General features: G+C 50.9%; 2 protein-coding genes across 7 annotated transcripts; both read right to left on the bottom strand.

The window, feature by feature from the left end:
• Window positions 1-35: 35 nt before the first annotated feature.
• LOC110078081 (killer cell lectin-like receptor subfamily F member 1) lies at window positions 36-11838 on the bottom strand. Of its 6 annotated transcripts, none has more exons than XR_013543645.1 (6): window positions 8372-11838; window positions 5342-5440; window positions 4439-4561; window positions 2635-3223; window positions 1884-1996; window positions 36-214 (listed from the first exon to the last, which is right to left on the bottom strand). XR_013543645.1 is itself a non-coding variant. In XM_072993390.2 (6 exons), exons 3-6 carry the CDS (start codon window positions 4632-4634, stop codon window positions 91-93), a joined length of 588 nt encoding a protein of 195 aa, XP_072849491.2. In that variant the 5' UTR covers window positions 4635-4683; window positions 5342-5440; window positions 8372-11838; the 3' UTR covers window positions 36-90. The 6 variants fall into 6 exon arrangements, 5 of the variants coding, with proteins under 5 accessions (XP_072849491.2, XP_072849490.2, XP_020647502.3 ...); XM_072993390.2 differs by having other exon boundaries at window positions 2635-2789; window positions 4439-4683; XM_072993389.2 differs by having other exon boundaries at window positions 36-393; window positions 2635-2789.
• A 1698-nt stretch (window positions 11839-13536) lies between these two features.
• Window positions 13537-21854, bottom strand: WDR73 (WD repeat domain 73). The gene is made up of 8 exons (XM_072993383.2): window positions 21691-21854; window positions 20304-20371; window positions 19258-19346; window positions 18946-19034; window positions 17812-17879; window positions 17235-17402; window positions 15872-16264; window positions 13537-14644 (listed from the first exon to the last, which is right to left on the bottom strand). The coding sequence occupies exons 1-8, from the start codon at window positions 21735-21737 to the stop codon at window positions 14385-14387; spliced, it is 1182 nt and encodes a 393-aa protein (XP_072849484.2). The 5' UTR covers window positions 21738-21854; the 3' UTR covers window positions 13537-14384.
• Window positions 21855-24909: the final 3055 nt, after the last annotated feature.

The following is a 24909-nucleotide window of genomic DNA, read 5'->3' as shown; positions in this document are numbered from 1 at the left end:
AGGATGTCTTGTATGCAATCTCTGTGACACACGTATTCAAAATGCATTTTATTAGCAGATTGAAGCTGGCAGTCTTTTGGCATGATTCGTTTAGAGCACAATAGCTCTCTTTTCACACATCCAGCCAAAGTCGGCCGTGCACATTTCGGAGCGAACGTCGTTGCCCTTAAGAATGGCGCAGCTGGTTTCCCTTTCTTGGTGAATTTGTGGGAACCTGTAAGGGGGGGGGAGAAGGAGAAAGAGGCGTAAGTTCAGCAGTATATTTAAGTTTGTTGACCATAAAAATGAGTCCAGTCCAGGTGAAGATATCTGTGAAGATTCTCTGTCCTCCAAGTGAGGTTATCTGGATGCTGGCTCATAGCAACTGGACTTCTTTCTTCTTATAGAAGCAACCTGGAGGAGTAACGAAACATTTCACCCTAATAAGAAAGAAGTCCGGTTGCCTTGACTCGACTTCCAGACTCCAGGTGAATGTTTTATCATCTTTAACTTCTGTGCTCCTTCCAGTTAAGCAGCTCTTGGTTGAAGAGAGATTTCATGACAAGAGCTTGGTAAAATAATGTTTTCAGAGTCCCCTGGTCAGCATAGCTAGTGTGTGTGTGTGTGTGTGTGTGGGGGTATTATGGGAGTCATCGTTTCCAAGCTTTTGCCTGAGGTCTATGCCAGGCTGGCATTGCCCAGGTGTATCACCGGGCAGAAGTCCCCTCACTGCTCAATCATCTGCTAAGCAAGTGTGCTCCTTGACCTGCGTAGAACTGGAAGGAGAGGACTCTCCTCCCATAGGGAAGAAGAAGAAAAGTGCCCGTAATTTTGGGGAGATGCAAGCCAAGGGGGGGGGGACAAGACAGAAAGGGACGAAGAAGGCTGGGTTGCATTCTATACTCCTGCATTTGTCCTGGATTATGAAAACTGCGAACCTCCACATACACTACCTCTAGCCATTTGTAAACAATTGCAAAGTGTTTAAAATTCCACTAAAGTTCAGGGACTTTGTTCCATTAGTGCATGGAGCTGCAAACACAGAACCTCAAAGCTAGCAATTCTGCCTCAGGCTGAAATTATATTTGGGACAGTGGAGAACAACAGTGGCTTTTTAGATGTTTTGGCAGTACAATTGGCAAGAAACTTCACCAATGTAGCTGGTAGGGGAGTATGAGAGTTGTAATCTTGAAGCATCCAGAGGGCCATAGATGCCCCCACCTTTGCATTAAAATTATACTAACCTCCCTTCCTTGGGACATCTGCCTACCTCCTTAGAAAGGAAGAAAGGCAGCCTATCAGTAAAGATGATGCTGATGGTAAGAGGAAGGGTTTAAACTTGTTGCATGCGAGCACAGCTTAATCCTTGTGTGGCATGCTCATGGATGCAGGAAATGCTCACGCAGACCCAATGCCAAGGAGCAGGAATGGCCAAACTGTCGGACTCCAGTTGTGATCAAACTCTGCTCCCACCAACCCCAGCTGGCATCGCCAATGGTGAGGTCAGTGGGAATGGCACTCCAATAATATCAGAGAAACCACAGGTATGAGTTGCACATCCCTGCCATCAAAGCTGCATATCATCCGAGGTCGGCTTAGCCACAGCAAGAAATCCAGCGGAGGACATGCGTTTTTCTGCAATACCATTACAAGTATGGGATGGTTAAAATTCAGACCAGTTGTGTGGGATACACCGGGCGGTCTCTTCTTCCAGAACCGAAGGGCAGAAGGGCAAGGATGAACTCATCCCCCTGCTCCGGCCGATGCCCACTCTGGTCGTAAGAACAAGCAAGGGTGCGATGGGGAGCTTTCTGAAGCAGGAGAAATGCGGATAGCATCACCCCTTCCCCTTTGTGGGGGGTCGGCTGTAAGATGCATTTATTCAAAGAAGGGGAAGCACTTACAGGTGTTCCTTTAATGCTGCTCCATCTATCCAGGTCCAGATCCCCACGGAGGGTGTAAAATTAAGTCCAATCCAAACTGGAGATTTCTCTGGGACGTTTTGTTGGATGAACCCCTGGCAAAAAAATATTAGGAAGAATACGATTCTTGCTTTTCTCCCTGGTCTTTGCAGCATCTGTTCTTAAACAGCCGTACCCTTCGGGTGAATGATACCCTTAAAAATGCCCTCTGGAAGCGTGGGAGTGATGGGTATTACCCATCTTGAGTGACACCGAGGTTTTCAGCCATACATTGTGGGAATAACCTGGCTACCTTGAGAGACCCAGCACCCTTTGGCCGGGCAGAAGGGAGATGCCATTTGCTGCTCCGCTTCAGGTCTGGTTTGGGCCCCAGAGTTCTGTAGGTTCTGCCCCCCCCCCACCTACCCTGTATCCCCCCCATGCAGAGGGGCCCATCTCAGTCTTGAGATAAAACCACCAAACAGCGTTTGTTCTTTAAACAAACCATCGTATCAACCTGTTGGTTCTACCCTTTGCTCCGTCTGCATTCTCATTTACAGGTACCGTCGGTGGTGACCTATGTGGCTACTGCCGGAAACCCAGTTTGAGACGTCGTCGGGCGAAGAGGAATTCTAGAGAGGGCCACCTGCTTCCTGCTCCGTCTGCAGCCACTGTTTCTGCCCTGTGCAATTTCGACATAGTACCTCCTTCTGCCGGCCTTTCACCTGTTCACAACACACATCGTTCATCTCACCATTTCTTCCGCATCGTAGACCACGGGGAGCTGAGCTTTCTTCCTGGAACAGTCCTGGTAGCCCACAAGCCAGCTCTTTTTCTCTCTTGAAAACCAGTAGCATTTTCCTCTCCTTTCTTTCCAGTTTGCTGGGCAGAGCTTACAGGTGGCACCCTCTAGAAGGAAACGGGACATACTGAGCGTAATAATCTCATTCCTTCCCGAAAAAGCCTCAGAATATTAACCAGAGAAAGAATTTAAAAATTGTATTCTTGAAAGCCTTTGAGAATACAGTTTAAAAATTTAATAAGACATGACATGACAAAAACAGCTTGGGGAGGGCTGGACTAATTCAAGCTGTAACCCCAGCATAAAATACCCATTTAAATCATGTCTATTTCCTACTGTTTTATCATTTTCCCTCTAGACACCCTGTTCCTTTAAAGCACCATGCCTGAGAACAGACTTGCCTTGAATCATGTTTCCTTTCCTGATGACTAGTCATCATAAAGCAAAAGCAAACTGATTTTACCATGGGGATGGTGAGACGCTCTTGTTAAAATTAAGATGTCCAGACCGTGACTCTTCCTTAATGGGGAGAGTAGCTTCCCTGTAAAAGAGAGGGAGCCCCCTCAAGGGATAGATACAAGAGGCCCCCACATGCAGGATTGTCATCTTTCCAGGGTTCAGCCTCAGTCTATTATCCCTCACCCACCCCAATCCACCCCAGCACGGCATTCAGGCAGCGCTCCAGGGACGGAACAGCATCCTCTGCAGCAGGGTAGAAGGAGAGATAGAGCTGGCCATCATCCACATACGGGTGACACAAAGCTCCAAAACTCCTGAGGACTTCCCCCAGCGGCCTCATGTAGATATTAAACAGCATTGGGGAGATGATTGGCCCCTGGAGGACTCCACAATTGAGAGCCCAAGGGGTGGACATCATCTCCCCAAGCTGCACTCTCTGGGGACGGTCCTCCAGGAAGGATCGGAGCCAAGTTGAAGCCCACCCACCGATCCCCAACCCCAAGAGCCTCCCCAGGAGGAGACCGTGGTCGACGGTCTCAAAGGCCACTGAGAGGTCGAGGAGGACCAGGGGGGACATTTTGCCCCTGTCGGTCTCTCTCAAGAGGTCATCTTGCAGGGCGACCCATGCCGTCTCCGTGGTGCAGCCTGAATCCAAACTGGAACAGCTCAAGGGCATCGGTCTCCTCCAGGAGAGTCTGTAGCTGATCAGCCGCCACTTTCTCCCCGAGCTTGCTCAGAAAAGGAACGTTGGCGAGGGGGTCTATAGGTATCAATGTCATTCACTGCCAAGCTTGATCATTATAGAGCTGGCTGAATAGCTCTGTGGCTTCAGGATCTGGTTGTAGCTGGGAGTTCGATTCCCCACTGTGCCATCTTGCGTGAAGAGCCAGCCTGGGTGGCCTTGGGCAAGCTGCTCACTCTTCCCCCAGAAGAAGGGGAAATTCAGTCACTTCTGTGTATTTTCTGCCTAGAGCTTGGCAAAATTCACTTTTTGGGGGTTACAATTTCCTGGCGTTCCGGGATGGTTAATGGAAACACTACTCTTTTTTTTTATCTGCTTTTTGTATGTGGAATAGGAAGAGGTTTTATATATATTTGCCCCAAGCAGCAAACAATACCTTCCCAGGTGCCCCCCACCTCCCACCTCCCCAGCCCCAGGTAGCCTTATCCTCCATTCATTTGCCTAAATCCCTTTGGAAGCCATCACAAAGGGGTATTTCATCCAAATCACCCTAAAACCTTTCTAATGCAAAAGGAAATCTTTTAACTACTGCAGGAAGGGCTGGTGGAAACATACCAGTAAATGGCTCACAGAGGTGAACGGCAACCTGCTGAGAGAAACAGGGTCTGTCTTCCAACCTTCCCACGTTGTCTTTAGTTGCATTGACGGTTTCACATGGACGGAAGCCACCCTGCAAAACTTGTGCAAGCAGGGCATGGTTGACAGAAGAAAAAAACCCAACCGTTGAGAGAACAGGAGACAAACTGTACATGGCGCTGTGAATGAGGGACTGCTGACCGGCAAATATAGTTGATGCGGACCTGCCAGCATACATACTAAAAATGGAAAGTGGGCCAAGACCGGTTTCATGCAGAGAAATTACAGTAGCCAAACAGGATCTAAGCAGAAGAGTCACTTGATGGATTTACTGCCCCATAAATTGATGGATTTCCTGCCCCAGACCCTTGTCCAGCAGGCCGAGGCAAAAAGGCAGTCACGAAAGCAGCCAAATCAGGGAGCTGGACAGGGGACAGATTGTCTTTTGTCTCCAGTGTGGAAGGGACTGTCACTCTCGAATTGGTCTTCTCAGCAACACTAGACGCTCTTCCAAGACCTCCATTCAGAGCATGTGACCCTCATCTCTCAAGACTGAAGGATGCCTAATACTGCTCCAGTGCACTATTCTTGGGGGGTTTACAACAATAAATAAAACCTATGCTAATAAACTACAAATCAACAATAAGAATTAAAACATTAGACCAAATAAAACAGATGACACCAGAGGCAATTCTCTATATAAACAGCAGGATAAGAGGCAAGCGCTTCTGAGAGCGTTTTGCACATGTGATGCAATGGCTGTGGAAATCTCCAGAGGATTCACACTTTTCCCTGTGCTGGGCTGAAGGAACTGCATAGCAACATCTCGTGTGTGTCACAGAAGGGAAATTTATATATATATATAGGCATTTGAGCACTTACCAAATGTGAGGAGCACGACGGCTGCCAATCCCAGAATGGTACACAATGCCCCCAATATCCCGACTGAGAGTTTGTACTGAGTGACCCTCTTGGAATTACCTGCAAGCGTTCAAAGGGGAGGAAAGAAACATCATGCATATGTATGTATGTATGTATGTATGTATGTATGTATGTATGTATGTATGTATGTATGTATGTAATGTATGTATGTATGTATGTAATGTATGTATGTATGTAATGTATGTATGTAATGTATGTATGTAATGTATGTATGTAATGTATGTATGTGATGGGACGTGGCGGCGCTGTGGGCTAAACCGCAGAAGCCTCTGTGCTGCAGGGTCAGAAGCCCTGCAGTTGTAAGATCGAATCCACGCTAGGGAGTGAGCTCCCGTCGCTTGTCTCAGCTCCCGCCAACCTAGCGGTTCGAAAGCATGCAAATGCAAGTAGATAAATAGGGACCACCTCAGTGGGAAGGTAATGGCGTTCCATGTCTAAGTCGCACTGGCCATGTGACCACGGAAGATTGTCTTCGGACAAAACGCTGGCTCTATGGCTTGGAAACGGGGATGAGCACCGCCCCCTAGAGTCGAACACGACTGGACAAAAAAAAAATTGTCAAGGGGAACCTTTACCTTTACCTTTACGCATGCACACATGCATGCATGTTAATTGCGCCCCCTGCATTTGCATCTCTTTTTTAAGTCTGAAATTAATCTCCATCCTCAAAAGCACTAGCCTCAAAATCCTCATCATGTCACACCTTTTACAGAACAGAAGAGAAATCTGTTCCCTGATGATTGAAAAAGTCGTTTCCTGCACTTTCCTTCTTTGCGAGCAGAATCAGGGTGCTTATCAGACTGATCCATGCGTTTGAAGACGTGGGCTGCGCCCCTGCCAGCTCGTGCCAAGGGCGGCTCGCTTAGCCATGGCTCTTGGCTGTTTTTAGCACAGGTCCTGGTCACTCTCGCCTTATTCTTAGATCTAAATATTGTCTTTTAATGAGGTTAACCACCGTTATTTGCTCACTGCTTTCAACTTCAAACATGGTCTTTCATGGTTTGGAAGCTGCTTTGGGCCCTTTTCAAGGAGAAAGGCGGGGTAAAAATATTTTAGATTAAAAACAGAAAACAAACGGTGTATAACCAAACCAGTTTGTTCAGCTTACAAAGAAGCGGGCTTTGCCAACGGTTGTCACGGGATGTGGACAGAGCGGGTCTACCCAGAAAGCCTCCTAAAGGACAGGGCCAGCCTGAGACCCAGCCTTTTTGACGCCCACTCAGTTTTGTTGATCTGCTAAATACCTTTTCTCACTGAGTTTGTTGTGTGCTTCAATCAACACTTTGGATGCATGATGCAATCCTAACGATATGACAATCACTTTGCATTCAGGAACTTTAAGCCTGTCATTCCTTTTGCCACAGATCAACAAACAAAAACCATATTGTATCCTCTGATCTGCCTGGGGGGGGCCATGTACCTCCCAATGATTTTTTTTCCTTGTATATTTCCCCACATTGTCCCCTGTTTATTACTGTTGCGATATGTCATCAGGGTCACCTCTGACGTAAGGCAATCCCATGAATAGGCAGATCCTCAATAGAGGATCCTTCCCTGAGCCAGGCTTACTTCCCTTCAGACCAGACCAGCGGCCGCAGAGGATCAGACTTTTAAGAATAAGAGAAGAGGAAGCAGCTTTCTAAAGTACGGCAGGGTCGCTCTGCCATTTACTTGTCTGCTTGTTTCATTTACAGACCATCTTTCTCCTGCTAAGGGGACACAAGGCGGCTCACAGTATTAAAAAGAACAGAGTTGAAAACAAAATAAGCTAAACCTTCAAATAACAATTATGTTGTAAAACTGATCAAAATGCCGTTGAATAATTACAAGCAGGTAAACACTAAAAACTAGCTTAACTTTAAAAAGGCGTGCGGGGACCCAATCCTGATTGTCAAAAGCCTGCCTGGAAAAGTGGGTCTTCCGTGGTCAGTAGAAGGATAAAAGGGAGGGGGCTGACCATATCTCCCCAGGGAGAGCATTCCTTAACCCTAGCCTGTTAAAACCTTCTTAAACCTGCAAATGATTTCACAGGGTAAGATCAGATCACCATCACAAATCGAAAGGATAAGACAGAAAGGCTTTTGATTCACAGCACAAGGTATACGGATCGCTCCTCTTAACAAGATATACTCAGCTGAGCAAATAAGAGGCAACAGACCTAGATGATGGTGATGATGATGATTAGGATACAAATTTAGGGGAGAAAGGAACCATTTACAAATTTAGGGGGGAAAGCAAGATGACTAAAGCTTAACACAGCTAAGATGCAGAAGCACATGTCACGTGCCACCTCCGATGGCTTCCCGCCTAGGACAACTCTTGTAAAGTTTTCAAGGGGTGTGAAATGTTCCGGGAATGCTTTGCCCAACACCCTCCTGGGTTCTCCTGGGAATTTGGAGCCTCTTGCCGAGGTCTTAATCTGACGCCCTGTCTTAGTAGCCGAATGTGTCTGCCTTCCTCAACACATGACCGGAGGTGCCCGAAAAACATGCCCACATTCTTAAGTCGAAGGGAGAGAAAGATCTGCTCCGGAGAAGTAAAAGGCATTGGAAAGCTGCTTGCAAATGGAGAACGACATCCAAGCGTGACTCCCGAGTAGAGTAGACCTATGAAAGCCAATAGGGTTTTGGTAAATCGGCATGCTGGCAAATGACAGCCAAATGAGTCCGGTAGCAGAATGGACTAGGTAGGACTCAGGAGCTGGAGGTTTAAATCCTTGATCACCCTTTCAAATCTAACGTATCTTGAAAACTCTGCAAGGGTTGCCATAATTCTGATTTGACAAGACATCATCTATCATGCGCACACACGCAAATTAATGTCAAGTCCCATGGAATCCAGGAATCTACTGTAACTGGGTCTAACAAGTGGAGTTAGGCCAAAGCGTTTAACTTTGCTCTGCTCTTAACTATTGCACCCAAGGAGTTTAATATCGGCCCGTGAACCCCGGGGACACCTGGAAAGCCGTACCTCGTCTCCTTTTAGACAGTGACTCCTGGCTAGAGGTTTCGTTGGGCATCCGGGGGCTTAATGTCATATAACCCTCTTCATCGTCCATGGCATGAGTTGGATTCGACGTCAAGAATATCAAAAGTAATGTGGTTCGCTAGACACTCCCGTTTTATATCTGCAGCCTTACAAAGGAAATGCAAGTACCTCTCTCAGCAGCTCGGTTGTGAAACCACAGGCAAAAGTCTGTAAAGGGTCCATCTCGAGATCATAATCTAGCCGGCGATCACACACAAACTGCAGCAGACCAGACCAGACCTTGGAAATAATGAGTGAGCACTGACATGTTCAGGACGAGTGGGCGGATCCTTGTCCGAAAAGCTTGTCAACAATTGATTCTCAAAAAGGTAACAGTAATTGGGAAAGTCAGTCTAGCAGGAATGATTCCTTAGTTAAAAATGAGTCCCATGCTTTCTACGAAGACCGTGGAGCAGTCCGTACTCTCTCTCCCTCCCCCACGGGCAAAGGGTTTATGCCCACCTCCTGTGGGCCACAGAAAGATATTTGGCCTGCATCACCCAGAAGCTTTAATTAACACTGCCAAGAGTCTACAGCATTTCCAAAGGCCTTTTGCTCACCTCTCTCCTGAAGAGGGAGGACCAAGAGCGATAGACTCTGATCACGGAGAAGGAAAGAAGACCATCTCAAAAACTCCAATAGTCCAAGACCATTGGGAGCCTTCGAACTGCCCCCTTTTGCTCGATAAAGAGCCACTTGACCAATGGCACTCGGACCCCTTCTCAGGACACATGGATGCCTCATTGTATGTCATCATGTCAATGGCAATGGATGGCCCCTGTTGCCAAGGATCTCCAGGTAGAGAAGGCACGGGTCTGGTATTCCTTCTTTCAGTTCTCCCACAGTCACCTATGAAGCACGAGGCACTGATAGAAAGGAGGAGTAAGCCAACAGGGAACAGGCACTCATTACGGCTGATGTCTCATAGAATCCTAGAAAAGTGAAGTTGGAAGGGGCCTACAAGGCCATCAACTCCAACCCCCTGCTCAAGGCAGGAATACCATCAAAGCAGATCTGCCAGATGATGATCCACATTTTTCTTGAGTGCCTCCAGGGGTGGAGCACTCACCTACTCTCGAGGTCAATAGTTCCATCATCATACTGCTCGAACAATGAGGATGTTTTTCATGATATTCAACCAATATCTGGCTGCCTTTAACTTGAGCTCATGGTTGTGTGTCCTGCACTCTGGGATGATCGAGAAAAGAGCCTGCCCCTCCTGGCTTTCAAGTCTTTGAAAACTGCTATCCTGTCACCCTTCAGTCCTCTTTTCTCAAGGCTAAACATGTCCAATTCTTTCAGCCTTTCCTCACAAGGCTTGGTTTCCAGTCCCCTGATCCTCCTTGTTGCCCTCCTCTGAACTTGTTCCAATTTGTTCGCATCTGTCTTGAAGTGTGGTGTCCAGAACTGGACACAAGACTCAAGGTGAGCCTAACCAGTGCTGAATAGAGGGGGACCAGCACCTCGTGGGATTTGGAAACTATACTTCTATTAATGCAGCCTCAAATAGCATTAGCCTTTTTTGTAGCCACATAACACTGTTGGCCCATATTTAACTTGTGATCTACGACAATTCCAAGATCCTTCTCGCTCATAGTTTTTCTGAGCCAGGTCTCCCCCATCTTGTAACTGTGTGTTTGCTTTCTTTTTCCTAGATGCAGTCCTTTGCACTTATCCCTGTTGAATTTCATTCTGTTGCATTTTGTCCCGTGCTCCATCCTATCAAGGCCATTTTGAATTTTGTTTCTGTCTTCTAGGGTATTATCTATTCCTCCCAATTTGGTATCATCTGCAAATTTGACAAGCATTCCCTGCACTCCATCATCCAAGTCATTAATAAAAATATTGAAGAGCACCTGGGCCAGGACTGAGCCTTGGGGTAGCGCACTAGTGACCTCCTCCCAGTTAGCGGACCCATTAATCATTACCCTCTGAGTACAATTCTGTAGCCAATTGTGTATCCGCCTGACACATGATCTATCCAGCCCACACCTGGTTAGCTTGCTAATCAGGAGATCATCAGTAGAGCAATTTGTCAAAAGCTTTGCTGAGGTCAAGATATACTACGCCTACAGCATTCCCTCTGTCTATCCCGGAGGTGACCTGATCAAAAAATGAATCAGTTTGGCAGGATTTGTTCTCGACAACTACGTGTTGGCTTCTAGTTATGACTGCCTTGTTTTCTAGGTGCTTCCACAATGACTGCTTTACGATCTGTTCCAGAATTTTGCCTGGGATGGAGGTCAGGCTGACTGGCCTGTAGTTCCCAGGTTCCTCCTTTTTGCCCGTTTTGAAGACAGGGACAACACTGGCCCTCCTCCAATCCTCTGGCACATCCCCTGTTTCCCATGATTTAAAGAAAATAATGGGTAGCGGTTCTGAGAGTTCTTCAGTCGGTTCCTTCATTCCTCTCAGATGCAGTTCATCCGACCCTGGAGATTTGAACTTGTTCAAGGTGGTGAGGTCTTCCTTGACTATTAGTTTCTCTATCTCCGGCTGCAATCCTGCCCCCCCCCCTTGCACTTCCCATTTGTTTGGAAGTTCACCGTTTCTCTTATGGGAAAAGACGGAACTAATATAGGAATCGAGTGCCTCTGCCTTTCCTTTGTCCTCTGTTACCATTTTCCCATCTCCATCGCGGAGCTGTGCCACCAGGTCTTTGGTTTATCTTTTGCGACTCACATACCTGAAGAAGGATTTTTTTGTTGTTGTTGCTTTTAGTGTCCCTAGCTCACCTCAGCTCATTCTCAGCTTTTGCCCTCCTCAGGCCATCTCTGCACTTCCTTGCTATTTGTCTATACTCCCCCTTGGTGGCCTGGCCTTCTTTCCACTTCCTGTACGTGTCTTTTTGGGGGTTTTAGGTCCTCCCTGAGCTTTTTGTGAAGCCACACTGGCCGTTTTTTGCCGCCTCCCCCTTTTTTTTCCTTGTTGGAATTGTGTGTAGTTGTGCCTGTAGAATTCCTTATTTTTTGGAAGCTCCCACCCTTCTTGGGCTCCTTTTCTTGTTAGGATCTCCTGCCATGGGACCTTCCTTGTCCTTGTCCTGAGATTATTAAAACCGGCTTTTTAGAAATCCAGCAGACCTGTGCAGCTACACTCTGCTTTCGTTTCCTTTGAAATCAAGAATTCTAGAAGGATGTGGTCACTCTTGCCTAGAGTTCCCCTTCCTGCCACGTCCCCCACCAAGTCCTCTCTGTCAGTACTCTTCCTGTTGAAGCGAGCAGTGACAATGTGGTTAAGAGCTGGCAACACACACTCACCTTGTCACATCTCAGAAGTGTCACAGAAACAGATAGTTTCTTGAGGTAACAGAAGCACAATAATATCAGTAATATCAGGAGTGCCTCCCGCACCCCTCATTGCTTTGTTTTCCCCCTTAGGAAAGCTTTTCATGATTTTTGCATCATTAGGAAAAAGCAAAGATGAACATGATAAAAGACAAAAATGGGAGGGACCTAACAGAAGCAGAAGACGTCAAGAAGAGGTGGCAAGAATACACAGAGGAATTATATCAGAAAGATGTGGATATCCCGGACAACCCAGACAATGTAGTTGCTGACCTTGAGCCAGACATCCTGGAGAGCGAAGTCAAGTGGGCCTTAGAAAGCCTGGCTAACAACAAGGCCAGTGGAGGTGATGGCATTCCAGTTGAACTATTTAAAATCTTGAAAGATGATGCTGTTAAGGTGCTACATTCAATATGCCAGCAAGTTTGGAAAACTCAACAGTGGCCAGAGGATTGGAAAAGATCAGTCTACATCCCAATCCCAAAGAAAGGCAGTGCCAAAGAATGCTCCAACTACCGTACAATTGCACTCATTTCGCACGCTAGCAAGGTTATGCTCAAAATCCTACAAGGTAGGCTTCAGCAGTATGTGGACCGAGAACTCCCAGAAGTACAAGCTGGATTCCGAAGAGGCAGAGGAACTCGAGACCAAATTGCTAACTTGCGCTGGATTATGGAGAAAGCCAGAGAGTTCCAGAAAAATATCTACTTCTGCTTCATTGACTATGCGAAAGCCTTTGACTGTGTGGACCACAGCAAACTATGGCAAGTTCTTAAAGAAATGGGAGTGCCTGACCACTTTATCTGTCTCCTGAGAAACCTATATGTGGGACAGGAAGCAACAGTTAGAACTGGTCATGGAACAACTGAGTGGTTCAAAATTGGGAAAGGAGTACGGCAAGGCTGTATATTGTCCCCCAGCTTATTTAACTTATATGCAGAATACATCATGCGGAAGGCTGGACTGGAAGAAACCCAAGCCGGAATTAAGATTGCCGGAAGAAATATCAACAACCTCCGATATGCAGATGATACCACTCTGATGGCAGAAAGTGAGGAGGAATTAAAGAACCTTGTAATGAGAGTGAAAGAGGAGAGTGCAAAAAACGGTCTGAAACTCAACATCAAAAAAACTAAGATCATGGCCACTGGTCCCATCACCTCCTGGGAAATAGAAGGGGAAGATATGGAGGCAGTGTCAAATTTTATCTTCCTGGGCTCCATGATCACTGCAGATGGAGACAGCAGCCCTGAAATTAAAAGGCGCCTTCTTCTTGGGAGGAAAGCGATGACAAATCTGGACAGCATCTTGAAAAGCAGAGACATCACCTTGCCAACAAAAGTCCGAATAGTCAAAGCTATGGTTTTTCCTGTCGTGATGTATGGAAGTGAGAGCTGGACCATAAAGAAAGCAGACCGCCGAAGAATTGATGCCTTTGAATTGTGGTGCTGGAGGAGGCTCTTGAGAATCCCCTGGACTGCAAGGAGAACAAACCTATCCATTCTGAAGGAAATCAATCCTGAGTGCTCACTGGAAGGACAGATCCTGAAGCTGAGGCTCCAGTACTTTGGCCATCTAATGAGAAGAAAAGACTCCCTGGAAAAGACCCTGATGTTGGGAAAGTGTGATGGCAAGAGGAGAAGGGGACGACCGAGGATGAGATGGCTGGACAGTGTCTGCGAAGCAACCAACATGAACCTGACCCAACTCCGGGAGGCAGTAGAAGACAGGAGGGCCTGGCGTGCTCTGGTCCATGGGGTCACGAAGAGTCGGACACGACTAAACGACTAAACACACACAGGAAAAACAATCAGAGCCAGATTTCTTTCGCTCCCTTTAATGGGCACAGAGTCAGGTCCAGCTGGCACTTCTTTCACCGTGTGTCATTCTCTGCAACGAGGTAGCATCATAAAATGTGAAGCGGAGGTGTGTGCCATGCCAGAGGTGGTAGACACACGCCTTGAAAATAGGGATTTTTCTATTTTGGGGGACCATATATCCCATAATTCTCCATTCAGGGAGTTCTACTTGACAGACACCAAAACGAGACTCAACTGGGAGAAAGGCCTCAATTTGAGATCTCGCTAGGCCTAGCTCTCACCAAACTTCCTGTTCCTGCCCCAGTGCTAGCTGGGAGTTTTTTTTTTCTGAACAGGAAGCTAGGCCTAGCTCAGCCTCAAAGCCTCCCAGTTTATTTTATTTATTCATTTGTTTATTCCTTCCTTTGATTTGTATACTGCTCATCTAGCCCAAGGCCACTCTGGGCGGACGTGGCCTTTGTCCCAGGTGAGCCCCATTGCGGCATCTGTACAGTGTCTGCCTGTCATGTAGAACATCCAGACTGGAGAATTATGGGATCTGTAATCCCCAGATCCCATCTCTAATGGACACTTGCTAGGGGTCAGGCCTTCCCCACTCACATTTTAAGGCTCAGTGGGGTAAGGACTCGCCCTGCATTCACAACATAAACCCTCGCACTGTGTCCCCTTCTCTGCTTCTCTCTGCTCTCCTCCCGTCTCCCACCAGGCTAGATCCAGCCCCTGGAGTGCAAGCCGCAGGAAACAGCACCGCTAACTGAAGATGCTTTGTGGGGGGGGCAGTGGGCCCTAGAGGTTATGCGCGAACACCTTCCTTGAACGTTCCCCGTTTGCTTGTAACAATGGCGGACTTCAGGGGGCAAACCCTGTAGCTTGGGTGGCACCCCCTTGGGGATCAGCCCAGTCCCACACGTGGAGCGCCCCGTCGCTGGCTGCCGATAACAACGTCCGTGGCTTAGAGGGGTGCCACGTGTGAGCGGTCACCAGGGGCGGCTCTCTGGCCCCACCGGGTCCACCAAAGACGTGTCCTTTGTGAAGGAAGGCGGGCTGGGCTTCCTGCGTCGCAGAATCCCACTGGTGCGTCTCGTAGATGCGGACGATCCCGTCGAAACCTTTGGAAGGGGAAAAGCAGAGGTGAGAACACGTCCCTCCTTTCTGGAGGAGGGAGGCAACAAACCCAGCCCCCGGCCACCTCCGAGCGCTCCGGCATAAAATTCTGCGGCCGCCAAGAGAGGAAATATTATCCCGACCCTGCTTAAGGGATTAAGGACGGGAACAGTGACCCAACCCCTGAAAAGTAAACCCTCTCCGGGTCCTCTTCTCCTCCCGTGTAAGGGTCCACACATAGTCACAGAATCATAGCATCGTGAGAGTCGGAGGGGCCTCTTAAGGCCATCGAGCCCAACCCTCTGCTCGAGGCAGGAATCCGGATCAGAGGAGATCTGCCGGGGGGGTGGTTCTCTCGAAGGCCTCCCACGTGGGATCGCTCATCATCATCACCTCCTCACGAGGTCAGGGGCTCCGTTGCTGTGCTGCTCTAACAGTTAGGAAGCTTTTCCCTGAGATTCCACCGAAATCTGGCCTCCTGTCACTGGAGCCCACGGTGGGGTGTCCCGCTCGGTTGTCTCGTCTTGTTGTGGCACCGTTGTGAGTCCTAGGGTGTCCTCTTTTGTGCTTTCACACTGCAATCCCCAGATTTCCCCGAGGACCCTGGGAATGGCAGCTGACGAACCCAACTCTGCACACCCTTTCATTTCACCCTCTCGGAGATGGGCTTCCAAGCTACTTACTTGCACTCTTCATTTAGTCACGGATTTATTTAAAAGAGAAAGAAAGCTGTCGCGAGCCAGCCAGCCTGCCTGCCTCCCTCCCTGATCAACCACAGGGAGCAATGACCACAGAAGCCAACCGGGTAGATAAGGAACTTTAAAGCCCTTTTCTACAGGAGGTGAAACCTACCGATCCGGGTTTGTGAGCTGCCGTCCTTGCAAATGGTGGGATGGGCCTGGGAGGGGCTCTCCGAAGACACCCCCTCCACACACACCCACATCCAGGCTCTGGGAGGCTCTGCCCGTGGAATGCAAATGTGGGGCAGCTTCTGCCGGGGTGGAGGGGCTTGGCTGACCCTCTTAGCCCCTCCTCTCACATGTTCCCTCCCCGCCTAGGTTGGCAGAGAAGCTCAGGGAGGCCTCTGTCTTACTCTCCTTTCTCTTAGCTCCCTCTCCGTGGGGCAACCCCACAGGACACCCAGCTGCCCCTGCAAAGGGGGCCTGGGGAATCAGCCCCTCCTCCTCCTCCTCATCCATCACCCCAAGGCAGAAACCCCATCCCCGACTCACCAGACACGGCCAAGTGATCCTCCAGCAGAGGCGCAAAAGAGACGGCCAGGAGCGCTACCCCACGGAAACCGGGCGCAGGTGCCACACCGCACTGGGCCACGCTCAGGGGACCGGCCGGGCTCCTGAGGTCCGTCAGCACCACGTGGCCCCCCGTCGATAGCCGGGCGACCAGCGGCTTGCCCCCCGCAGGCTTCGGTGGGGTGCCCGGCTGGACGCCCGCCGTCCAGCTGTGCCCTCCCAGGGCGGAAGGCAGGCTCGCGCCCGTGACCTCTCCCAGCTGGCCCTGCGGCTGCCTGGTGTCTGCCAGAAAGAGCCGCCCGCGGTCGCTGCAGGCCAGCAAGCTGGCTCCGTCCAGGAAATGCAGGCTGGAGAGCTCCTCGGTGCAGGGGGAGGCTAAGGGGGGGGGGAAGAAGAGGAACAAAAGGACAACAAACAGAGAGCGTTTGGGTGCAGTCGGATTGGGGCTGCTGTCAGGCACAGGGCGTGGGGGGCCAGGAGGGCCCATGTGCCCCTGAAAACCCACCTTCCACACGTCTTGAAAAGCGCAAACGTCGGGAGCCAAACTCAACCCTCATCGGAGGAGCTGAAGGGAGACCCGGACCCGGTGCCTGTTGGGTCCCATCCGGCTTCCTAGCCCTGGGCCGACGGGCTGAACTAGGGTGGACTCAGACCTGGGCCAAGTGCCCTTCACGGCGGGGGGGGGCTTCCTCCTCCTCCTCCTCCTCCACCACCACCACCATCCTCCCAGTCCTCTGGCAAGCACGGGGTGGGGAGCGAGGACGAGACTCCAGCCGGTGAGCCCCAACAGAAGGGCACCTGCTTTCCTCTGCAACTCTGACCGACCCCCCCCCACCCCCTCAATGAATGTTTATGTTGTAAACCAGCCAGAGTGGCCTCTGGTTAGATAGATAGATAGATAGATAGATAGATAGATAGATAGATAGATAGATAGATAGATAGATAGATAGATAGATAGATAGATAGATAGATAGATAGATAGATAGATAGATAGATAGATAGATAGATAGATAGATAGATAGATAGATAGATAGACAGACAGAGAGACAGAGAGACAGAGAGACTGACTGACTGACTGACTGACTGACTGACTGACAGATGGATACAGGAGGAAGGGACAGACAGAGATAGATAGACAGACAAACTGACTGACAGATGGATACAGGAGGAAGGGACAGACAGACAGACAGATAGACAGAGAGAGAGAGAGAAAGACAGAGATAGGTTAGAGTCCGTTTTGGGGGGTCCAGAAGATGCACCGGGGGGGGTCCCGAAGGGAGGGAAAATGGGAAAGGGATCCGAGGGATCACCCAGAGCTTTTGCAGCCTGCAAGAAGAAAAGCTACCTGCAGTAAAGATGGTTTTCTGGGATTCCACCTCCGTCATCTGGATGTTGTTCATTTTCAGCCCGTGAAGGACGCGGGCGGCCCGGGAGGAAGTGGTGGCCATTTTCATGCAGAAGGAATGCTCGTCTCCTTGGCTGGGAGGGATGGTGGTCACCGGCTTAATGACCCCTGGTGAGCCAGAAAAGGAGAGAGAACAGCGCTCAGTCCCTCCTTGGACGTCCACCTGGGCTCCGGCCTCAACACCAGCAGTGGGCAAGGCCTGAAGGCCCTGGGGGGTGGTGGCTAAAAGCCAGGTCTCCCCAGGCCTCACGAAAGGGGGGGAGGCAGTGGGGAGTGACCCTTCCGGTTCCCTGTGGGTTCCTCAGAGGCACCTGGCCAGCTGGGGGGTTTGGTGGGTCCTGGGTGCGCCTGTGTGTCTTGCGGAACTAGACAGATTCACGGTCTAATCCAGTCGTTTCCCCCCATGAGATTTGGGAATTAACCTTCGCTGCTCAGCATGGCCACCCCAGGGAAGGCTGCTGGACATGGCGCTGGGACAAAACGAAAGCCACGGGCGCCCAGCTGCTTGTTCACCCACCTGTCTCCTCTGGTTCCATGTGCCACACCTGCAGCGCACCGTCCGGCGGGCCGCTCGTCACCAGCAGGCTGCAGACACAAGCAGAGGCGAAGGGAACCTTTGTGTGTGTGGGAAACTTGCTAGCGTTTCCCACACACACAACCTCACAGGCAGCGGGCAAAGCTGTGTTTTGATCTCCCTGCAAACTTCGCGTTACGAGAGAACGGCATTCTGAGTCACCCAAACCCGACACTCGAACCCCTTTTCCTCCTTGATCTCTTGGGTCTTTCTGGCTGTTATAACGTGGACAGTGGTCGCCTCTATGTGGGGTTTCTCTGCCAGCTCTGCCTCCTCACCACCACAATATTCTGCTAAACGGGACACTTTTTTTAAAAAAAAAGACTCCTCCTTCTAAAGACACGTAGTTAGCCCAAGAGGACTCACTGGCAGGAAATATGAGAAGGTTTCTTAGCCTTCTGGAAAGAGGAGAAAAGAGTGTGTTGTCCTTTTCACACTACTTAGGAGAGAAAGAGTAAAAATCTGTGTCCCCCCCCACAAAAACAAAACAAAAAAACCACTAGTGAGCTCAGTTCTACACCCCAAATCAATCAATACAGAATAATCCCAGAAGGGCGTCGTGCAAAGTAACTGAAACCACTCTGATGCTTGCGGAGAAAACCAGGGTGGCACCAGTCCATGTCACAGCAAACCATGGTCTGTTCCCACATCTAAACTTGCATCTACATCCAAACCGTGGCTTGTGAGGGCTACCTGACCGGAATACTGCATGGCGCTTGGAGGCCATTTCGAAGGATGAATTTGCGCTCCTTCCAGTGCGCCAGAACATCTACGTTCTCAAACCACAGCTGTGGCTTTGGCTGCCCTATCGAGGCTCGGCTGGCATTATAAAGCCAAGGCTTGACAGAGGCAAAGGGAAACACAGGCGGGCAGCCTCAAAGCACAATTCCCCTGCTGTACGTTTTGGAGCCCACCCAAACAACGTTCGGGAAGGAAGCAGCCTGAGGAGGGAACTGGACTCTTCTTCACATATTTCCTCCATTCAGCTTAATTTCCAACACGCCCCCCCCCAATTCCTTCTATTTCAGACGCTCCCTTCTCAGCCTTGCGCGTTACCCGCTGAAGACATTCTCTTACCTCGTCTGAGGCACATGCTTCAGGCCGTAGACAGGGCGGTCAGAAAAGCCACCCAGTTCCACCTTGAAGTCTCTTTCCGGACACAGGCCCTGCAAGAGATCAAGCACCCCGTGGAAAGCGAGGGACGGAAAAAGGGCTCCCCACCCGAGGGGCCTCCCCAACTGGAGAAGGAGCCCCTGAATGGCATCAGTGCCGACCCTGGTCTTCTACAGGTCAGAATCAGCCGGAAGGCAGGAGGTCGTGGTCCCGGCAAGACACAGAAACGTGGTTATTTTTTTGGGGGGGGGTCTGTCTGGTGAGGGTCACCCCTACCTGGTTCCCTTTGGAGCAGAGCCTCTGAGGCAGGAGCAGCTGGAGGATCTCGTTCCTTCTCGGGTTTTCATATCCGGCGACGCAGACACCTAAAAGGCAGGATTCCATGAGCAGCCTCGTCATTTCGGACCTTCGACAAAAGCGATCCGAGCAGAATCCTGCACGGATGCCAGAGTTCTTCGGCCGCTCAGAGACCCCCCAGCCCCACCCCCACCCCGCCACAACTGGAACCCCTGAGAGGCCTTCCATGTCTCCAGTCAAGAATCCCTCAATCTTGTTATTTTCATAAAATCATGGACTCCTCAAACAACGGGCTCGGAAGGGGGCCTCTAAGGCCACAGAGTCCAACCCCCCCCCCCCCCGCTCAAGGCAGGGATCCCAATCAAAGTGGATCAGGCAGAAGGTTGTATAAAATTTCCCTTGAAGGCCTCCAGCGTGGTCACGACGGGTCCCGTTGTCGTACTGCTCTAACAGGGAGGAAGGTTTTCCTGATATTCAGGCAAAATCCAGCTTCCTGTCGCTTGAGCCCATGGGTTGCATGTCCCGCTGGGATAGATCCTGCCCCTCCTTCGTGTGACTGCCTTCCAAGGATTTCACACCGTAGGTTTCTTCCCCAGCCACTTTTTCCCCTGTGTGAGATCCTGAATCTGGAGGCATCTCTCCTGCCCCATAAGGAGAGACACGGACCGTCCTTCTAGACTGACCCCCGAGTGCCCCCTTTTGAGGGCTGACCTTGCCCTAGAGAAGGGTGCTCCGCCTCCCCCCGTTTTCTGCTCTGGAGGCCAACAATAACAATGGTCCCCGTCTTTCAAGCCTTGGGCACAGGCGGCATCCCGTGGCAGGCATCAGCCATCCTGGCCTTGGTGGGGGGATCTCACGGCAGCACCTGCGGCAGTTCTTAAAACCGCCACGTACACAGAACCCCCCACCCCACCCCACAAGAACACAGCAGGGCGGTGCAGCGTCCTTCTCGAGAGGTTTCCCATCCGCCGCACCAGGCTTGAATCCGCCGGGCCCAAACCCAGGGGAGAAGCGCCCCCACTCACTTTTCTCTCCGATCCACTCAATGACTCGGGTGGGATCCTGAAGCTCAAAGGTGTGGAGGTCGTTGTATCTACGGAAGGAGAGCAGGTTGAGCCTTCCTGGCCCTGGAAAAGCCTCCAGCCTCGATGGGGCGGGTGAGGAGGAGGGAGAGCAAAGCCCCCCCCCCCTTGGCAGCTCCCATCGAAGAGAGGAAGGTTGGCTTCCACACTTCCCCGGAAGGAAATGCCCCCCCGGACCGAAGGGAATGGGATTGACTCCCGAGGTGAAGCGTGATGGAGAACCGTCCTCCTTTAGGGATTCCTCTGAATCATTTAGCAAGGATCAGGGCCCACGCGCAGAACAGCTCCGCCCTTTCTCATCCGGACATCCCTCCAGTCCCTGAAATACTGTATTGACTGGGGGGGGGGGAACGGGACAACACACACGTGGGACATGTGGCCCTCCAGATGGCACAGGACTACAACTCCCATCAGCCTGGCCCAGCAGAGCAGACAGCGAAGGATGATGGGAGCAGCAGCCCAGCAGAATCTGGGTGGGTGGGTGTCACAAAACCCCTAACCCTCCCCAAATAAATAAAAATGATAAGAACAGAGGGGAGGGACCAAGAACCTTAAACCCAGCAGCCAAGACCGGCTGGAATTGCTGAGGGGTTCTGGAGAGCTCTGGTGGCGGAGCTGGAGGTTGGGAGTTCGAATCCCCCACTAGGGCGGGATGATCCAGAGGGTCCCCTCCAGCCCTGAAGTTCTCGGATGAGGAGGATGATGGACTGCCTGTCTCCTGGCAGAAACTCCCGGGACCTGGCTTTATTTATCAGCGGGTTCAGGGGTTTTACTCCGTTTAGAGGAGAGCTTTGAGAAACGTTTTTCTCTTCTTTTTTAGAGGGGGTGGGTGGGGGAGAAGCACTGCATGGCCCAGAATCCCCTCACCGGCTTTGCCAGGAGATGATGGGAGCCGCCTAGAGTGGTCTTTTAGACCGGATGGGCCGGGTATAAATCAAATAAATAAATAAATAAATAAATAAAAATGATGGGAGAGGTAGTCAAAGAAAAGGAAAAAAAAGAACTCTTTCTCTAAGCTCCGGTTTTTCATTTCTGAGCTGCGCCAAAAAGGGAAGAGAGAGAGAGATCAAAGGGGGGGGGAGGCGGGGTTTAAAAGAAGATACACTGAAATGAAACAAAGTAACAAATGAAATAAAACAAGTGCCACCCGTGGGGGCAACTGAAAGGAAGGAAGGAAGGAAGGAAGGAAAAAATGAACAAATGGAGAAAGAAAGAAAGAAAGAAAGAAAGAAAGAAAGAAAGAAAGAAAGAAAGAAAGAAAGAAAGAAAGGGAGAAGAGAGAGAGCAAACCCCCCACCCCCGGCCATCCGTGGGGGAGGGAATCACTTACAAGCCCAGGGACTCCACCAGCCACTCCTCTTCTTCCTCTTCCTCCATCTTTCCTTGAGACCACCCCCCTGTCGTCCGAACCAGCAGCCGAGGACGCGTGTCGGAGGCCCGAAGGAAAGCGAGCAGGTCACGTGAGCTCCCTTCCGTTCACGTGACCTCCGGGCGTGACGCGCCGCCGTCTTCCCGACGAGCGCCCGGTCGTTTCGGATCAGGTTAGCGGCGGCTGTGCCCGCGGGCGCTCCCGGGTGCACGTGAGAATGCGGCGGGGACGCGGGTTTCAGGGGCACATGCCGGGCAGGAGGGTGTGTGTGTGTGTGTGTGTGTGTGTGTGTCGGGGGGGGGAGATGGGGTCGGCCGCCTTTGCTTACTGTATTTAGCTTTTTATTGATGTAAGCCGCCTTGGGGTCCTTTTAAAGGAGACAGGCGGGATAACAACATTTTAAACAAATAAAAATAAATACATCGTTCAATATGCAGTGGGTTAGAAATAAAATAAAATAAAAACCCTTCATGGATTGCTGCCTTGTCGTGGGGAAACTGAGGTCTGCCTAAGGGCATCAAGTAGGTTCACGAAGTTGCTGAACTGGACTTTACTCCATATCCTATAAGGCAGTGGTTCCCCAACCTTGGGGCCTCCAGATGTTCTTGGACTTCAAGTCCCAGAAATCCTGGCCAGCAGAGGTGGCGGTGAAGGCTTATGGGAGTTGTAGTCCAAGAACTTCTGGAGGCCCAAGGTTGGGGACCACTGCGGGTGTGCTGTAGAGAAGGAAGAGGGTCAGGAAAAGGGGAAAGTTCAGAAACCCCACAGAGTGCTGTTGCTGGGGTTGTACTGTGCATTCTGTGTGATCCAGCACACTACGAAGTCTGGCTCTCATGGTGTGAACAGTGGCGTCGAGTGGCTAGTTTAGGGCAGAGATGGGCACCCTCGGCATTTAAATGTTTCTAGGTTCTTCTCTGCCCCTCACGGATTGCTGCCTTGTCGTGGCGAAGGGGCTTGAGTCATTCAGAGAAGCGATGGGCTATGCCGTGCAGGGACGTCCACGACGGACAGGTCATAGTGGAGAGTTCTGACTAAACGCAATCCACCTGGAGTAGGACCTGGCAATGCCACTCCAGTATCTTTGCCAAGAAAACCCCATGAACAGAAACAAAAGGCTAAAAGATATGACGCTGGAAGATGGACCCCTCAGGTCGGAAAGCGTCCAACATGCTGCTGAGGAAGAGCGGAGGACAAGCAGCTCCAGCGCAAATGAAGTGGTTGGGCCAAAGCTGAAAGGACGCTCAGCAGTGGACGCGCCTGGAGGTGAAAGGAAAGTCCGAGGCTGCAAAGAAAAATACTCCATAGGAACCTGGGATGTAAGATGTATGAACCTTGGGAAGCTGGAGGTGGTCAAACAGGAGAAAGTGTGAAGGCAGGAGGAGAAGGGAACGACAGAGGATGAGATGGTTGGTCAGGGTCATTGAAGCAACATGAATTTGACCCAACTCCGGGAGGCCGTGGAAGACAGGAGGGCCTGGCGTGCTCTGGTCCGTGGGGTCACGAAGAGTCAGACATGACTTAACAACTAAACAGCAACAAAGAAATAAATAGAGAACCCGGAGGTAGCTGATGCACCCGGTCACCATCACTCCGAAGTGACTTGATGGCGCAGAACGGGGACCACCACCAGGAGAGGTGCTCCAGAGCAAAAGACCTGCCGGGATGCTTCCCGCGCTCATAAGGCCGGGGCCCTCAACTCACCCTCGCAGCTGAAGCTGATGTGCTCCGTCATACGATCTCATTGCTCTCCTTCCCTTCAGCTTTGATTAGCTGTTCCTTAGTGTGCATTTGCTAATTGCTTTTGCTGCAGCCTTTTCCTGGATGAACAGGGGCATGACCTCCGAAACTTGCACGCACCTTCACACTTTGGTGGCCCAAATCAGCTTTATGCTGATTTTTCGGGGGGGGGGGAATTCCATCATTTGTGCCCATCATCCTTCCCTTTGCTTCTTGTGGCACCTTGAAGGCAAGTCTCTTTTTGTGTGAACTTTTGTGGGTGCACTTCTTCAGGGAGGTGGAAGCTCACACTGAAGTACAAGGGCTTGCTTTAAAGGTGCCTCGAGAGAGACCTCCCTGGAAATGGTGCCCCTTTTCCCCTCCTTAAGTCGGAGACTCTGAGGACCGCAGGAGAAATCTTGAGCAAAACGCTTTCTGCCCGTAACATGCCGCCGGTGGCTCTTCTTTGGAGTTCTTCTGCTTTCCCTGGAAATAGGAAGAGCTGGCCTTATATCCCTGGGGCCGTCTTATACACAATTCACCAGACGCCAGTCCTCCTACAGGGACTGAGCGGGATTTCTGTGCACGGGGTCAGACTGTGGGAGACTTTCAAAAAGAGAAGATGGACGGCACCTCCTTCCTCTCTTCTTTCCCAGGACCCACCCAGGCGGCCGTGGGCAGGAGTTTGGAAGGAGGCCACTGGGTGTTCCCTTCTTATTGGGGGGCTCCCCGACCGACTGCCCTCAGAGGCCATCCGTGGAGGTGTGCTTTTCAAAGGGAGCATGCCAGCCATATCCAGGTTTCTGTTGGGGGGGCGGTCTGAGGATGGTTTCCATGGGGCGGGTGAAGAAGAGTCAGCGCCTGCACACTGGGGATGTGGGCCCGAAGCAAGCGCCCAGTGGCAGCGGCCACTTCCGGTTGGCGCCAGAGGTCATTTCCTCTGCCAGGAACCAGACTCCCACCATCTCCCTTGCTTTGACCTGTGTTTGGTCCCCTTCGCTCGTGGCGCGGGGGTTAAACCGCTGTACTGCAGCCAAAACTGTGCTCGCGATCCAGGGTTCAATCCCAGGTAGCCGGCTCAAGGTTGACTCAGCCGTCTATCCTTCCGAGGTTGGTAAAATGAGTACCCAGCTCGCTGGGGGGGGGGGCAATGTGTATCCTTCATGATTAACTTGTAAACCGCCCAGAGAGTGCTTGAAGTGCTATGGTGCGGTATATAAGCAGCACGCTTTGCTTTGCTTTTCCCCCTGCATCCCTCCAGGGCAACAGGGTGCCCTCCGTCCTCCAGGCTGGGCGGGCTTTTCTCCCTGACCTCAGGCTCTCCCATTTCTCTCTCGGCCTTTCTCTCTCTCTCTCTCTCCTCCCTTATCCGTGCAGCCCCCACCGGGCCTGAGTTCAAATCAAACACCCTCATCCATCCGTGAGTGATGGGAGCGCAGGTGTGTGTTTGAGGGGACTGGTGGA

The sequence above is a fragment of the Pogona vitticeps genome, chromosome 3, assembly GCF_051106095.1.
Source record: "Pogona vitticeps strain Pit_001003342236 chromosome 3, PviZW2.1, whole genome shotgun sequence".
In the NCBI taxonomy this organism is placed as follows: domain Eukaryota; kingdom Metazoa; phylum Chordata; class Lepidosauria; order Squamata; family Agamidae; genus Pogona; species Pogona vitticeps.
The sequence above is the reverse complement of the archived record's forward strand: the minus strand, read 5'-3'. Positions and strand labels throughout refer to the sequence as shown.

Coding starts and splice junctions, on each gene's coding strand:
- LOC110078081 (XM_078390562.1), bottom strand. CDS start 9,172: ATGAGGCATCCATGTGTCCTGAGAAGGGGTCCGAGTGCCATTGGTCAA. Junction 5,441..8,988: donor CCTCCCTCTTCAGGAGAGAG/GTGAGCAAAAGG, acceptor GAACGCTTGCAG/GTAATTCCAAGAGGGTCACT. Junction 1,997..2,634: donor TCTACGATGCGGAAGAAATG/GTGAGATGAACG, acceptor TTTTTTTGCCAG/GGGTTCATCCAACAAAACGT.
- WDR73 (XM_072993383.2), bottom strand. CDS start 21,737: ATGGAGGAAGAGGAAGAAGAGGAGTGGCTGGTGGAGTCCCTGGGCTT. Junction 20,372..21,690: donor CTGGTGGAGTCCCTGGGCTT/GTAAGTGATTCC, acceptor CTCCTTCCGTAG/ATACAACGACCTCCACACCT. Junction 17,880..18,945: donor AAGCATGTGCCTCAGACGAG/GTAAGAGAATGT, acceptor TTGTGTCTGCAG/CCTGCTGGTGACGAGCGGCC.